The 16,670-nt window shown below is 33.8% G+C and overlaps 1 protein-coding gene across 3 annotated transcripts in view; it reads right to left on the bottom strand.

Moving 5' to 3' along the window:
- Positions 1-3,049: 3,049 nt before the first annotated feature.
- RNF130 (ring finger protein 130) overlaps positions 3,050-16,670 on the bottom strand; it is a 37,951-nt gene continuing 24,330 nt past the window's right edge. For 2 of the 3 annotated variants that reach the window (XM_058169462.1, XM_058169460.1), the window contains exons 6-9: positions 11,738-11,834; positions 10,613-10,817; positions 4,957-5,050; positions 3,050-3,224 (exon numbers count right to left, since the gene is read on the bottom strand). In XM_058169462.1, coding sequence (XP_058025445.1) covers positions 3,209-3,224; positions 4,957-5,050; positions 10,613-10,817; positions 11,738-11,834 — 412 coding nt within the window. In that variant the 3' untranslated portion in view covers positions 3,050-3,208. The remainder of the gene's footprint in view (positions 3,225-4,956; positions 5,051-10,612; positions 10,818-11,737; positions 11,835-16,670) is intronic. The other variant, XM_058169461.1, reaches the window with a different exon arrangement.

Here is a 16,670-nt window from a genome sequence, read left to right as displayed (position 1 = left end):
TTGCCATTATGGTTATATATTGTCCTGTGCCTGACCTGTTGTTTTTCTCTCCCCACTGCCAAAGCCATCTGAAATGCAGAGAGACTGGAGAGGAAGGGATTATGAAAGAATTAGCAGGCATATAATGGGGAATACACTAGGCCAGGGGTGTCAAACTCAAGGCCCGGGGGCCGGATCTAGCCCACGGGGTGCTTAGATCTGGCCTGTGGGGCCACCCTGGAAACAGCGAAGGACTGGCCCATGGTGTTTTTGCCAGCAAAAACGGAGCTCAGGTGGGCCGCGGGCAGCCCTTGTGAGCTCCATTTTCACTGGCAGAGGGTTGCAGGAGCTCGGGAGCCCGTTTTCACTGGCAGAGCGCTTGAGCCACTACAGGCGCCCCTGACACGAGTGACATCAAGCTGGCTATGCCCACCCTAGCCACGCCCCCTGGCCCTCCAAGGTCAAACACAACCCTGATGCGGCCCTCAATGGAATCAAGTTTGACACCCCTGCACTAGGCTGTTTGGGTAGCAACTCAGGGCTGCCACACCAGAGCATTGTACCAATCATTTCTTACTTTTGAAATACTTCTCTTTTCAACAAATATAAATACAACCATTATTTCCCTTCTTGCTAATTATCCCAGAGCTAAAGTGGGCATGCATAAGAGCACCAGTGTGCCTACCGTTCCTGTCCTAATGTTCCCTTTGATTGTATCCAATTCATATAGTTATTTCATGCTTATGCTTATATATATGCTTACATATCATATAGTTATTTCTTGCTTATGCTTATATATACTGTTGTGACAAATAAATAAATAAAATAAATAAATAAATAGAGTGAGCTTCCAAAGTGGGAGAGGAGAAGGTGGGGAAGGAAAGCACTGTTGCAGTCACATGATTTCCCAATTAGCAACCACTTCACTTAATGACAAAACCGCAGGTCCCAATGAGGACTGCTGTATTGTGAAAAACCAAAATGATGAGCTATAAAATAGTCAGCTAGATCAGGCAGAACAGGAGCCAGTTCTGAAAGGGCTTCAGTTTTGCATCTGTGCAGCTCTGAAAGCTTGCACAAAGAACTGCCTTGTGTAAAAAGTTAATATACCTGAAGAGAGTTTAATTCTTCCAGTAGCTATTTGATATATTACATTATGATAATCGGTATTATCAATATTCTGAAGGGGTCTGACTAATTTATTATTTTAGAAAGTCATGGCATCATGAAAATTAAATTATGCAAATATGTCTATTGAGTATTATCACTAGGCTCTTTGGAAGCATAACAGTACATTGAGATAAGCATTTGAATTCTGAATGAGCTAATGCATTGAATATAATAATAAAAAATAAGACCGTAGTATGAAATGTAGGACTTTTCCCTCTCTTCGAATTCTGAGTGTGTTTGCTATCACAGCTTCTATAGAACTCTTTTCAGTGTAAGACCAAACTTAGTGCTTTCTTAATCACACCCATCAGAAAAGAAGAATGAAGCAGTATGTTCTGTATCACTTAAAACATTAACAGCCTTAATGAAGATGATGCAATTGCTATCAATAAGACAGTACCACAAATGCATGGCATGAAACAATTAACATTGGTTGCAGTCACATATATTACTAACAGCCATAACATATCTTGTGCCTTAAACACTCTTCAAACTAGGTGTGTATTTAAAGGTTTATTATAACATGCTCAGAGGAGTTAAGCAGGTATCTTGGCGGTTTTCAACATAATGCTTTCTCTATAAATCATTGAGCGGTCTTAAATTACATTTTAACATGACTAATATTACATTTAATATTAACCTTCCTAACATGGTTGTTGCAAGAAATCTAGGAAATGTGAAAATTATAGCCACATTAAGAATAGCTATATAAACATTTTTCTATTATAAAAAAAATTATAGAATTCTTTCTAAATTTCCTCTGTATAAATTTCTCAACTTTTCAAAACCAAAATCCCTTCTTCCCTCTTTGATATTTTTCTCAATAATTTGCAAGGACTATTTGAAATATTTGTATTAGTTAAACTTCAAGACACTTTATTGTTAATTATAAAGGTTTCCCTTACCTGAATGCTTTTTGACAACTGATAATATTTTTTAACATATGCTTTGGCTGCTTTTCCAAGTTGAAGAAGTGTCTTAATGTCTCACTTTCTAATCTTTCTTGGAAAATAATTAAATCCCATTATTAATTAGTTTTTTAAAAAGAAAAATGAACAGTGTTTCAATAAATGAAATAAAGTGCTATATCTGAAGACTTGCACAAATGATTCGTGCCTTGGTATCTGCCTAGTTCACTGGTCACTGATCTTGGATTTTGGCTGGAGATCAGTGCTCTACAACTGTACATTAATGAGGATGCTACACTGGTGAATGAATTGAAGGTCTGAAGAAGCAACTACCGGTACTTGTTCCTGTGCTGAATGACCCAGAACTGTCTACATTTCAGAAATTAAATATCTTGGATACAGACTTCCAACATTAGTTAAAAGACAATAACTGGAGAGTTTCTCTTATGAAATTAGATTTTACACTATATTTGGAGTCTTCAAATGCTAGGAAGATTCAGTATAAGCTATTTAGAGAAGCATTCAATATATAGAAATTTCAGAGAAGGAACAATTGTATGATATATATCAAAGCATACAGACCAAATAGTACTAAATGAGACCACTGTAAGAAAACACATAAGAGGCAACTAAAGATAAATAGCTTGTTGAAATGGGTGACTACAAATTTTTTTAAAAATGTTATTTTGAACGTTAGTAATATAGTACTTATGGGCACATTTGTACTAGACCACTAACCCCCCATGTTTTCTGTGATAGAAGAGTTATATATGTTATTCTGAACTGTTTTATGTTTGCAGCGGTTTTTAAATGGATTTACAGTTAAATGAATTTACATAGAGCTAGTGCTGTGTTATGTAATTTCTAGTACCATGTTCTTAGACAAATGTATGCATGGTTTAGTAGAATCTGCTTGAAAGATTTCCAAGGTAAGAAAACAGGCATCTTTCACTGCAATGTGGTTAAATAATAAACAAAAGTCCATTTTGGGCTAATTTTTTCAAAAAATTTATTGATTTTTTTCTTAGTACAAAGCTTTAGCATTAGTAAATTATGCAAACAAAATGTACCAACAGATTCTTGTTACATTATCAAAAAATGATAATAGAAATAAATGCTTTCTTCCTGCAGCAGCTGATTAGATTGTATCTTCAATACCATTCAGCTCTGTAAGAAAGTAAGAACAAACATTTAATATTAGTAATAATATTGTACTGTTAGTAAAACTGTGAAAATTTCAAAAACAGTTATAAGCAGAGTATTCTGAGGCAACAAACAGTACTTTCAAGTCAATGGGAAGGAAGACAAGTCTATTCTATTCTGTAAAGATAAACCTACAGACATTAGGAGTTAGAAATAAAAAGCAGCTTCAGAAGATAATAATACATAATGAATTTTATTTATTACTTTTTTTATTCAACATATTGGTAATTTCCCCCAAAGTATGAATTCTGTTAATCAAACCATACTAGGAAGAGTGAACATAAGGAAGATGGTTTTCCCTTTTCTATGTTGTGTCATCATATCAAAATACAGTCTCCTATGTTTATGAAATTGAAGATGGGGATATAAAAATCATCTATATCCTATTTTGCATATGTCATTGTAAGATCATAAAATCTTGGTGAAATTAAATATTAGTTTGCAACTTTTTATTACTTACAAGGAAGTATTATGTGAAACTGATACACTTCTAACTGGATAAGATCAAATGATGTATTCACATTAGTGGAAATGTTTTAATCAAGGAAAATGATACAAGAGAAACAATTCTGTTTCTTTAGCAAAACTGAAAGGTATATGGGAAGTTGCATTATTCATTTCTAATTCAATATAAGTTAATACTTATTGCCATACAATTAATATTGAAGTTGTTTATTATAAAAACAAAAATACAATGATAAAACTACTATAAATAGTATTCATTACAAAGTAGACAGAAAGTCATCCATGATATTTGCTAAGGTAAAACCTTGACAGACATCGGGAAGGAGTTATTCTAGAGAGCAGGTGCTACTACAGAAAAGACTGTTATGAATAACTTTAGATTGAACAACCCCGAGAAGACCTTTTTAAAGGATTTTAGTGATCATCCAACTATAATGATAAAGCCAATTTGCAAGATAACATTGCCAAATACCATTGGTTTTTAAATAGCAATAGGAAACCAGTAAATCTGATTCAGTAATTTGCAGCAGATATGTAATATGTATTTGTAGTACTTGTCAAAATAATTATATTGCATATCACCAAATTTAGTAATTAGTGGCTGAAACTTAAAGTGAAAATGTACTGGCCTAGATAAATCGATTCCAATTTCTTACCAGAAATTTTACTGGACTATTTCTAAGACTACCTAATGAAAAAGTTCCCACTATTTAAAAAGCGACGGTTTGTAAAAGAAAACTTGAGAAAAAACATTTCTCATTCTCTGTTCATGTATTTTATAAATACAGAGACGCTATGTGAACAAGCCTTTGACTAATTGGAAACTAGACTTCTGTAAGTAGATTGTGAACAGTATCAGGGGAAAGATATACCTGTTGGTGAATGTCCCATTGAAATAAAAGTGCTGAATAAAATGTTGTCCTTGCTGCTTTTTCATACTGTCTATAGGTTTTCTGATAGATTATTTCTTTTGCTAGTATAATGATAAATAAAACTCTGTTATCTTCCCATGGAGCAAAACAGGCACTCGTATGTTTTCTCTCTCCCTAACTGTTATATTTACAACTTATCCTTGTTTGCTCTAAACTAAAACTGAAGTGTATTTGTATACCCAGCTTAAATAGTAGGAAAATACTATTTGGCTTAATATGCCAATTTACCTACATCTTCTATTTGATACTTTTTGCAAATCTGTCATGCACACAAATGCAACAATTTGTAAATTACTTACTCATTAGCATTTAAGCTTGCAGTGGCTTTGATGATCATGTAGCAGAGTGTCAGGGCACTTAGGAGGCCAAAGCTGGCAATAATAAACCATTCTTCTGTTGACAAAGGAAAGGGAGGAAATCACTCGTGGAAGGCATATGTCGATGAAAACACAGCCCTCAAAGATCAGAAGCAGAAGATACAACATTCTAGTCATGAAGCACCAGGAAGTGAAGCTCCAGAGGAAAGCAGAAGTTTAGCAATGGAAGATACTGGGTGGAGAAGGGCAGCCAAAAAGTTATGGGAAAAAGTGAAAAAAGTAGGCAGTATACTTGTAGACTGGTTAGCAGACCCAAACAATTAGTTATAAATGACTTGCTTAAATCAAATGCAAAGTAAGGAAAGCAGAAGCAAAAGTTTTACCTGCAATTAAAGATTGACAAAATTGATAATTTCCAAGTAAATTACACACATGATATGGAACCTGTAACTATTGTTTGTTTACTTTTTAAAGGCGGAATTTCATGTAGAACCAATAATAATGCACAAAATAAACCATGATTTTAGTCTAATGAATGCAACTTTACGAAATACTATCTGTATAACATTTTAAATTGGGTGGTACATGGTTGGCTGACCATATTTAAAAAGCAAAACCTGAAAGCTTTCAGATAGAAATAAAATGCTTCATGTTTTTAATTATTGTCATGTCTATGTTTACTTGGCCAGGGTAGCAAACAATCCTGAAACAGGTTACTATGTTTGTTTTTAAACATGTGTTTTGATGAACTGCTTTTGACCACTGAGATTTGACCTACATTTTAAAATACAAATTTATTACATTTCTACATATTTTTTTTAAAAAAATCAGAAAATGGTGCATTATTTTCTAAGCATAATATAAACATGCAAAACATCTTTAAAAATGGACATAACTTGACTCTTCAATCTGAATTTAGCCCTGTCTATGATTATAGAACTGAAACCGTAGGAAGAATAAATCTGAACTTTCAAGCTAGATATTGACCTTGCAAAAATGAAATGAAAAGTAAGCCAAAAATTATAATGCCATAAGTAAAGCTTTCTAGCACCACATACTGTATCATATTTTTGCAGAAATCTTCTATGACAAAGATTTTTGTAACCAGTTTGCAGGAAATAGGGAAACGTAAGTAGAAACAATACTTCCCTTCTCAAATTACTTCGTTTCAACAAATGAAATACATTCAATTAATAAAATACTACAGCTGTGTTAAAGATTAAATTCGTATATAATTTGAGCAGGTCTTCAGGTTGATATGACTTTTTAAATCAGACTGAATTGGAGACTTTAATCAAACTGATCTCTACACGTGTAAAATATGTCAAAACTCATAAAGTTGCCTAGCAAGAACTACAAGATCTTTCCTTGAAAACTGCACTATTAATTGGTAAACTGAAACAGAAACCATGTGTTACTGCTAAACTCATAAGGCTCATAAAATATTTTGAACTTTCAGAAAGCAGAATGGATGATCTTACTAAAAAGTTGCCATAAAGGAAAAGGCTTAGGGGAAAAAAAGCATCAATTTTTCAGAAGGCAAAATATTACCACTTCTATTATCATTAATTTATTAACCTGTTGAACATAAAAAAGTAACTTAGAGAAGAAATTACGTACAAGGGATAAATGGGTCCTGAGCATCAAATCACCCTACCATGCAAAACACTTTTTTGCAAAAAGCAAACTAGCAATGATTTGAAAACATCAGCTCATATCAAGGTAGTTCAAATTTAAAGAAAGAACAGTCAGAGCCTATAGATAATATTTTGTCAATTCTGTTTGTTTTTCCTTATAGATCTCAAGGATGTCAACAGATCACATGGAATATTCAATCCTTATCCTTTTCAGATATTTAAATAATCCAAAATGTGACTGACCTCAAGTTAAGGTATACAATAAATGCCTCTTTGTAGGAGTGATATGTTCCCCCATCTTATTCAATTCCCCAAGTAATACTTTCTACCGGATGTGATTCAGGGCTTGTGAGTTGGCCACAGTATGATCCAAAAGTGTGCAACTGTTTTCCCCCTAACAAAATCCAAAGTAGATTTTGACAGTATGCCTCTTGCCACAGTTACTGGTTAGTGATTTACACACTCAATCTATTAATTTGAGTATGTAGGCAATTAGGACTTTCAAATGACTCATTCCTTTGCTGCCATTTTCTCCATTCTAACATCTGCTGGGCTTATTCCAGCAATATAAAATGCCTTGGATTTAAAGGGCTTCAAAAAGTTTGTGATAATTTAGCACCTGTTGTTCAATAACTAGTCACATTTTGTTGAATAAGTGGCTTTTCAGTGTATAATCAACACTGAACTGACACAGCCAAGACAAGGCATCTAATGATTGTCTAGCTTTAACAGTGTAACAAAGAGGTTTATTTAGATTAAAGATAGACAATATTAGAAAAATTGACTACTTGGCAGTTAAATTAAACTATGCTGGCAGTTAAATTAAAACACAGGTAAAGCTTAAGTCACCCTCTTCCATTTGCAGAATCAAAATACAAATCAGAAATTAAATCCTAAGTAGAATGATTCAATCACAATCTAAACCTAGTACAGAATGACCTCAGATCAAAAAGAAATGGATAAAGGAGGTCAGTGCCTTCTTTATCAGCGCCACTGGAAGTTTTGGGGATAATGGAGCTCAAGGCACTGACTAATTTGACTGCCAGCATAAGAGGTACTCAGTTTTTCTAATTATTTGTATCACTGCCTTTAAATAAACCTCCTTGTTACATTGTTAAAGCTACACAATCATCAAAGATAAATCTTTTTCTATTTGAATGTATTAGTTGATCATTCACTTCAACATTAAAGAGGAATGGTGCCAGCATCTTTTCTTCTGATAAGCCATTGCACTAAATTTATGGATGGTTGGTTGTATTTGTCTCCAAGCTCTATACTAAAATAGCAGTTATGACTGCATTTTTGGATATTTTGTATTAGTTCAAAATCCTCTGTCAAACTGTACAATTTGCAAAGTAACATGTGATGATTAACAGGCAGATATGCTGCCAAGAGATCAAAAACTGCATGCATGATTTGGCATACGAGTGAGATTGGCTAAAAGCTCTTTGGACCTGATGAACCTTTGCCCAGTTTCAACAATGCTGCAATACTGATTGTCTCCATGTCTTGCATATTTCTTTCAGATGCTTCCGAAACATTCTGGCAACTATTTTATGATGCCCAATCCAAGATATTTGCTCAATTTGCAGATAATTAAGGTCAGAAAATTTATAACATTTTACATATTTCATGGAATTTGCTACTTCTACTATTTAAAATATTCATTTGATTCATAATTTCTGCCATTTTTCTGTATTCTATTTGGAGTGTTGCCATTTAGGGGCAAGTGATGGCATATCAATTCATTTAGCTGTTACGCTATGATGCTGTTCCATCTTTTGGGGGTCTTTGTTCATCTTTCTAATTGTACTCCAAACTTTCTTTTTGTTGGGTATGTCAGTATTCTCAATTCCCATCAAATGCTAAATCATTTTTAATTAGCAACGTTGTAAGCTTATCTACTATCTTCTGATATCATATACTTTGAAATAGTTATAATGGGGTGAGCATAATGTAAGATCATGAGAATAATGGTGACGCAACCTCCTGAGAGCTAAAGTTTAATATTTTTCTGGACCAGATCTTAGATCTATCATTGCTATGTCAAGACCAGTGGTGAAATATTTTCTGTTCTTTTTGAAACTGAACTGATATTGAGAAGTTCAAAAACTTTGGAGTCTTTATTGGATGAATCTAAACAGCAGATTCATCCAATAAAAATTCATACTGGGAATGGGGAACTGGGTCTAAAATATGTTACTGTTAACTGATGAAGTATTACTGCTGACAAATTCAGATCGTAGTGTCATCATACTGCTGACACAGATACTCTGCAATAGTGGTGAATATCTGTAGCTCATGTGTAGAATGAGGGTAAAGGTTCGTTCTCCGAGCTTGTGGGTTGGTTTCCGAACATTTTGTTACCAGACTAGGTAACATTTGCAGCAGAGTTTAGAGTATGTCAGTGTCAATATTCTGTTTATAAGGTCTTCAGGTGTGGCTGTATCAAGTGAGGGTCTTATGACAAGACACACTGATGACTCATAGCTGACCCATCACAAGGTTGTCACAACATCCTCACTTGACACACCCATACCTGAAGCCCTTATATACAGAACACTGACACTGACATACCCTAAACTCTGCTGACAATGTTAGCTAGCTGGTAACAAAACGTTCGGAAACCAACCCACAAGCTCAGAGAATGAACCTTTATCCTCACAGATACCTCTGCTATGTGAGTAATTCTTGATGCTCAACTATTGCTCAATTCACAAGTGGCAACTGTAGCAAGGAGAATTTCCCCTCAATTATGCCTGTTGTGCAATAGCATCCCTTTCTGTCTGTGACAGATATCAATTTGGCGTCATTTTATCTTGACTACTGCAATCCATTGTATATAGGCCTACCCTTGAAAATGGTCTTAAAGTTGCAATTAGTACAAAATTCGGTAACTAAGTTGCTAATTGTTGCAAGATACAGAGATCATATACCAAAAGGTCATTTGCTTCCTGAGCACCTCCTAAGAAGCTGATATTGACTTCTATTAATAACCTATTGGTCGGTAACATCAAGAGGCCAGGTCCTTCTGAAGAAGCCCTGCAGCCAGAGATTTGAATTTCTAACACAGGGACAAAGATTTTTCTTTTATGCATTGTCCTCAATCTACATTCCATTGGGATATCTGGACTCTAGTTTTTTGGCATTTAGGAATGCTGTAAATATGAACCTCTTCTGCCATACTTCTATTTAATTAATTTAATTATACTTTTAATGCTAATTTTAACATATTCTCGTAATTTTTTACATTCTGCTTTTTACTTTTAAAATTTTGGTAGCCAATTTGACCTTTTACCAGTAGAGAAAGTTGAGGTAAAACTACGTAATAAATAATATGCCTTACCTCTGTTTGCTTTGATTATTCTCCAAGGTCACTTCTCTCAGTTTATCTTTCTCTCCCCCCCCCACCCCATGTTGTTCAGCATTCATCAAATAAATTTTATATCATCTGGTGTTCATGTAGATCCTAGACCCATAAATAAGAATGGGGCTCAAACTTTATTTTCCAGTACACTAATCTCCCATTTTTAACTCTAAAACATTAAAAGATATGGTGTAGAAAGCCTGGAAAGCACCATCATTTACATCAAGGTTATCTTCACAAATTGTTTAGTCTTTCAAAGCCCAAGGTAGCAAAACATGACATGACATAAAGTTGAACTTCAGATTCCATCAGGCCTGGCAAATAAGGCCAATGGTGAGGCATGATTCACTCCAACATTTGGAAAGTGACACCCTGCCTTCTCTTGATTTAAACAATATGTCCTACTTAATAGTATGCAACAATTGTTGTTTATTATATTTTGTCAGAAATGTTTTTAAGTTCAATATTTTGAGGTTGGTTCTATTCAGATTTACTGTAACTTTGATCACAATAAAATTTCATATTTTCCTTAATTTGGTAAATTCTATAAAATTATGTATATTATTTTGAAGAGAAACAAGTCTAAAGAAACACATGATCAGTGATTCTAATATTAAAGGCAAATTTTACTTACTAGTTACAGCAATGTTGATCTCGCCTGTCCTTGGAGTCAGCTCTCCATCCTGCGGAAATTGTGATATACCAGAAGTACGTAGGGGTTCAAGAGTGAGTGAGCTGTCACTGCTAAGGTCACCAAGAACTGATCCCCTGTTACCTAGCTGGCCTCTGGTTAGTCTTTCCATGTCAAAGGCCATATTGTCAGCACATGGTACATTTGTCTGAAAGTAAGTATTGCCATATTAATGTATACCATTTTTACACTGTTAGCAAAATTATACATTCATGAGATAGTATCATGACATTTGAAACATAAATACCAACACTAAATGGAGATCAATTATTCCAAGCAAATCCCATCCATTAAGAACTTGGTTCAAAATATTATCAAATTGAGCATCTCCCCACAATGTTTTATTCCCAGTTATGTGCATGTCTTTCTTCATTATATAATCTATTAATGAAACTATTTTACCAGTAGTATATAAACAAAATAAACAATGAAGTAGGTGGCACTGCATTCTCTTCAACTTTATTCAGAATCTCCCACCCCCCAAAAAGAGATGGGCATCTTCCAAGTGGAGTTATGCTTTAATTTGGTGATATCATAATGTTACAAAGGAAAGAAATTCGGCCCATGTTTTTTAATCAGCCTAAGATAAATATTTTTCATGGATGCATTAATGAAGGTTGCCTTGACTTCCACCACCAACAGACCCAAAAATAATAAATACATCTTTAAACTTAGTAAGGAAATTAGATTAAAATCTGTTTTTTAATGAATTAATCTAGTTAAAGTATCTTTTAATGGGACAAATTTGCTTTGTGAAATAGGTATGTCACAAAAATACCAATTACTTATGGGTTACTTTATGTCAAGATAATCAAGTTTTATTTTGGCTTTTTCATGACTAAAGGTTTTGGCAGAAAACGTCAAGCTGTAACTAATAAAAACAATCCTGAATAATGAAAGTTTTTTTGAGTTATTACTTCCAAGTGTACTGTTGGGATAGCATGGCTGTTTCATGCAATCAACTAACGCATCTTGGAACTTCTCTCTTGTTACATGAATTTGTGCTTTGAGGAATTTTAGAATGCATACTTCAACAGTATTAACTGTTTCTGTAAAGCTTCAACTCACCACAATTCCCAAGGCCTTCAAAATATTCAGTTTACACATAGGACAGGTACAGTGCTCACTTAGCCATGGGTCTACACAGGTTTTATGAAAAACATGCCTAAAAATAAATGGGAATATTTGTAAACCATCAATATATGGCAGAGGTTTTAATATTATTGATTAGCATTCTAAATAATTTGCCTGGGAGTTTTAATAAACTGACATTTGCACTTTTAACTACTGGTATATTACCGTTTCCTTAGTATAAACATTATAATTGAAACTTATGCATTGCATATTTCAAATATATTTTTTGCTTCTATTATTATTTTTCCTGAAAGAAAAAAGTAAACATGAAGAAAGAAATGAGCTAATATCTGGCTGTATAAGGTTTATTAATGAAAAGAATCTCATAACTCTGTATACAAGTTTCCCCTTCTTTTATACTGCCCAAAATATGTACGGCGATATATAAAAATTCATTCGGCTCTTATATTTTTTCTGCCTTATCTTTAGGCAATAATCCCATTATTAGATTGCCTCATTCAAGTTCTTTCTTTCTTACTCTCTCACTCACACTTAGCAGTGGTGAACCAGGTGACATAAATTTAGATAAAGTACAAGACGCTTGTTCCTGGACCTTTATCTACAATAATTCTGTAGATATCTATTTGCTCAGGGGTGAAATGCTACCGGTTTGGGCTGAACTGGTAGTAAAAAATGCTACTGATATAACATCAGAAGAAATTATTTTAGCTATTAAGCAGCTAAAAATAGGTAAAGCCCCAGGAACAGATGGATTAACCGCTGTTTATTATAAAAATTTACAACTTGAAATGGTGGATCCTCTTAAGGAATTATTTAATAAAATTCAATTCAGAGGAAATGTACCTCCATCCTGGAGAACTGCTTTTATCTCACTGATACCAAAGGAGGATCAAGATTGTACTAAGCCAGAAAATTATAGGCCAATATCACTTTTGAATGTTGATTATAAGATCTTTGCTAAAATACTAGCCAATAGATTAATGTTGGTTATACAACAAAAGATTCATAATGATCAATCAGGATTTATAGAAGGGAGACAAATGAGAAATAATGTTAGACAAATTGTGAATTTACTAGAATATTTAGAGAGAAACAACCAGGTCCCTGCAGCTTTTTTTCCCTTGGATGCAGAGAAGGCTTTTGATCGATTGAACTGGGAATTTTTATTTAGAGTAATAGAAAAGATGCAGTTTGGGGAATGTTTTATACAGTCAATTAGGGCAGTATATCAGAGACAAATAGCTCAAATAATAGTTAATGGTAGTTTAACAGAAGTTTTTAGAATTGAAAAAGGAACAAGGCAAGGATGCCCTTTGCCGCCATTATTGTTTATTTTAACATTAGAACTTTTATTGAATAAGATATGTGGGTCAATTAACATAAAGGGAATAAAAATTAGACATCAAGATTATAGATTAAGGGCATTTGCAGATGACCTGGTGGTTACTTTATCCCAACCAATACAATCGGTTATATATTTGATGGATATAATTAATCAATATGGGAAGGTATCTGGATTTAAAGTAAATCAACAAGACAAAAATAATAACTAAAAATATGACGATACAGCAAAAAGTAGAATTAGAGAAAATAACGGGATTTCGAATAGTAAAAAAGGTTAAATATTTGGGAGTGAATGTGAAATTATATAAAAATAATTATGAAGTTTTATGGCAAAAAGTGCAGAAGGAAATGGAGAATTGGAAGAAGCTGCAGTTATCTTTATTGGGAAGAATAGCAGTTTTAAAAATGAATGTTTTACCCAGGTTTTTATTTTTGTTTCAAATGGTACCAATACTTAAAAAAGATGCAAATTTGAAAGAATGGCAAAATGGAATCAATAAATTTATATGGGCTGGTAAAAGACCCAGAATAAAATTGAAATAATACAGGATAGACATGAAAGAGGGGGTCTTAAAATGCCTAATTTAAGATTATACTATGAAGCAGCTGCCCTATCTCTAACTAGTGATTGGTTTAACTTAATAGAGAAATAGAATATTGAATATAGAGGGTTATGATTTGCTATATGGTTGGCATGCTTACTTACTGTATGATAAAAAAGTGGATAAAGTTTTTAAAGCTGATATATTAAGAAATGCTTTGCTACGGGTTTGGAAAAAGTATCAATATAACTTAAACTACAAGATACCTATATGGGCATGTCCTAGACATGTGATACAGAATATAAGTACAGAACAAAGACAAGAGGTAATTACTTATAAATAATTTCTTTTTATGGAAAAGGGTAAGCTGCAATTGAAGTTTTTAAATATATTGAAAGAGGAAAAGATAATTCATACTTGGTTTCAGTATGGTCAGTTGCAAGCTAGATGGAAAGAGGATCAGAAAATTGGTATCATGCAAAATGAAGAAAATTTGGTAAAACAAATTAGAGATCAAAACCAATCACATATTAAAAGATTGTATAATGCATTGTTAGAAATAGATTCAGAAATGGAATTAGTTAAGGATCGCATGATAAAATGGGCACAAAATATACAAGAACCTATAATGATGGAAACTTGGGAGAAAATTTGGGTTAGAAATGTTAAATTTACACAAGCACAAAATTTAAGAGAAAATTTTTATAAAATGTTTTACAGATGGCATTTAGATCCTAAAAAATTAGCGTGTATGTACCTGAACTTGCAAGCTAAATGTTGGAGATGTGATGGGGATGATGCTACTTACTTTCATATATGGTGGACTTGTAAAAAAATTAACCCATTTTGGATAAGAATTTGGTAGATTATATAAAATATTTTGAAAAAGAAGATAAAATTTACTCCACAATTGTTTTTATTGGGTATAATTATTGATTGTACAAAAATAGAGACTAAATTGATTTTAAATTTAATATCAGCAGCCAGACTATTGGTTGCGCAATTCTGGAAGAAGGAACATTTGCCTATGATTGAAGAATGGATATTAAAAGTTGCAAACTTAGCAGAGATGGCGAAAATCTCAACATTCCTGAAAGACTGCTCATAAGAAAGATACATAGTGGAATGGAGAAGATGGATTGACTATATTCAAAATAGATGCCAGACTAAGAAATACCAAATAGATTTTGAATGAACAGTTTATAAGAATTATGTTTATGTTTTTTCTTTGTAAAAGGAGAGTTAAAGCTCTAGGGGAGGATGGGAGTTTACAGATAGTTAGCATAATTTAGCTTATGATTGTTAGATTTAATACCCTGTATTTTGTTCCGGGAAGTCCGGAGGGGGAGGGGGGTTGGGAGAGGGAGGGCGGGGGGCAGGTTGGGGAGTGGGGAGTGGGAAGGAGGGGTAAATTTTTGTAAAACTTTTTCAATAAAAAAAAAATGCTACTGATTCCCCAAACTGGTAGTAAAAAAAAGTAAAAAAAAAAAGTTCCAATGATCATGCGTTGCTCAGCTGATCGTTGGAATTTTTCTTTTTTACTTTTAAAGCATTTTTTTACTACCAATTTGGGCGAATAGGTAGTAAAAAATGCTTTAAAAAAGTAAAAATAAGGCTCGGACGATCGCGCGGCACAGCTGTGATTGTCCGAGCCTTTTTTTTTACTTTTTAAAAGCATTTTTTACTACCTATTCACCCAAACTGGTAATAAAAAATGCTTTAAAAAAGTTTTTAAAAAGGTTCCCAAGATCGCGCGCCACAGCTGATTCCCCCCGCACTGTTCTACTTACCTTCCCAAGCCTCCTTTTTGTGTGTACTGTGCATGCACGCGCAGCACACATTTGGTGCAAACTGTGCACGTGTGTGCAGTATGTGCTTGGTGCGCAGCGCACATGCACAGCCAGCAAACTGGTAGCAAACTGGTTCAGATTTCACCATTGTATTTGCTTTATTTTTGGAAATGAGTTTAAGATTGTTATTAAGCAATTGGCAACACTGAAGTGCAGTATTTTAATCATTTTAATGCCATCTCACAATATGGATTCTCCATTCAATTCCCAGTCCGATCCAATCAGAAGGTACCAGGGAGTTCCACTTACACAAGAAAAACTGTGTATCTGTGGCACACCAGTTGTTGAAGACATTGCACATATCCTTTGGGATTGCAAACTATATTCTGCAGAAAGGACCGTTTACTTAGATTCTTATTTAAAAACTAAAAAAAAGGCCTGGGGCACCAAGGAGAAATGGTCTTACATTTTGCAGGGAACGAACCTGTATATCATTAGCAAGACTTCTTCCATTTAACTAAAATAAAGCCAAAGGCAAAGAAAAGAAACTAGTGCAAATGGATTTAAAATATCCTGTTCGCATTTAATCTATCAGCAGTTAAAAGTCAGCCATCTAAACGCAAGACTGTATTAGTAAAGTATATTTGCTACTGTAAACTATTGCAGCTTTTGGGGTACACAGGACTATTTTTGCTTGACTTATATGGGAAAATTAGCTCCTTTTACTCTTTATTATTTCATTATTATTTATTTAAATGTATTGGCTGCCTAACTAGTGGACTGTGGGTGGTGTACCAAAGTAGAACCCTCCCCCCTAAAAACAACTACTCTAAATATTCTAAAAGTGCAAGATAAAAGGAAGAACTACCTACGAATGAAAAAGCTATGTAAAAAACAAATTATTATTATTATCTGGATAAAATAGTATATCTTCCATGTTTTGATAAGTCCCTATAAAGTTGAAAGCTCAAGCCTAATAGTAAATTGAAACTGGAATAGCAATGGAAGGAATGATATATGAAAGATGACCTCAAACTTGAACAGGATATATATAAAGAGCCGTACCAATAAAGGAGAATATTTGTAGCTCAGGTTTGAAATGGAGGGGATCCTTGGTGCTCTCTGAGTTTGCTTGTTTTCTTGCAGAAGTTTCATTACCCAAACTAGGTAATCATGCTCTGATGAGTCATGCTCATCAGAAAGAAAATCATAACTAAGGCCTCCTAAACC

Source organism: Ahaetulla prasina, chromosome 2 (genome assembly GCF_028640845.1).
Source record: "Ahaetulla prasina isolate Xishuangbanna chromosome 2, ASM2864084v1, whole genome shotgun sequence".
NCBI lineage: Eukaryota > Metazoa > Chordata > Lepidosauria > Squamata > Colubridae > Ahaetulla > Ahaetulla prasina.
The sequence above is the reverse complement of the archived record's forward strand: the minus strand, read 5'-3'. Positions and strand labels throughout refer to the sequence as shown.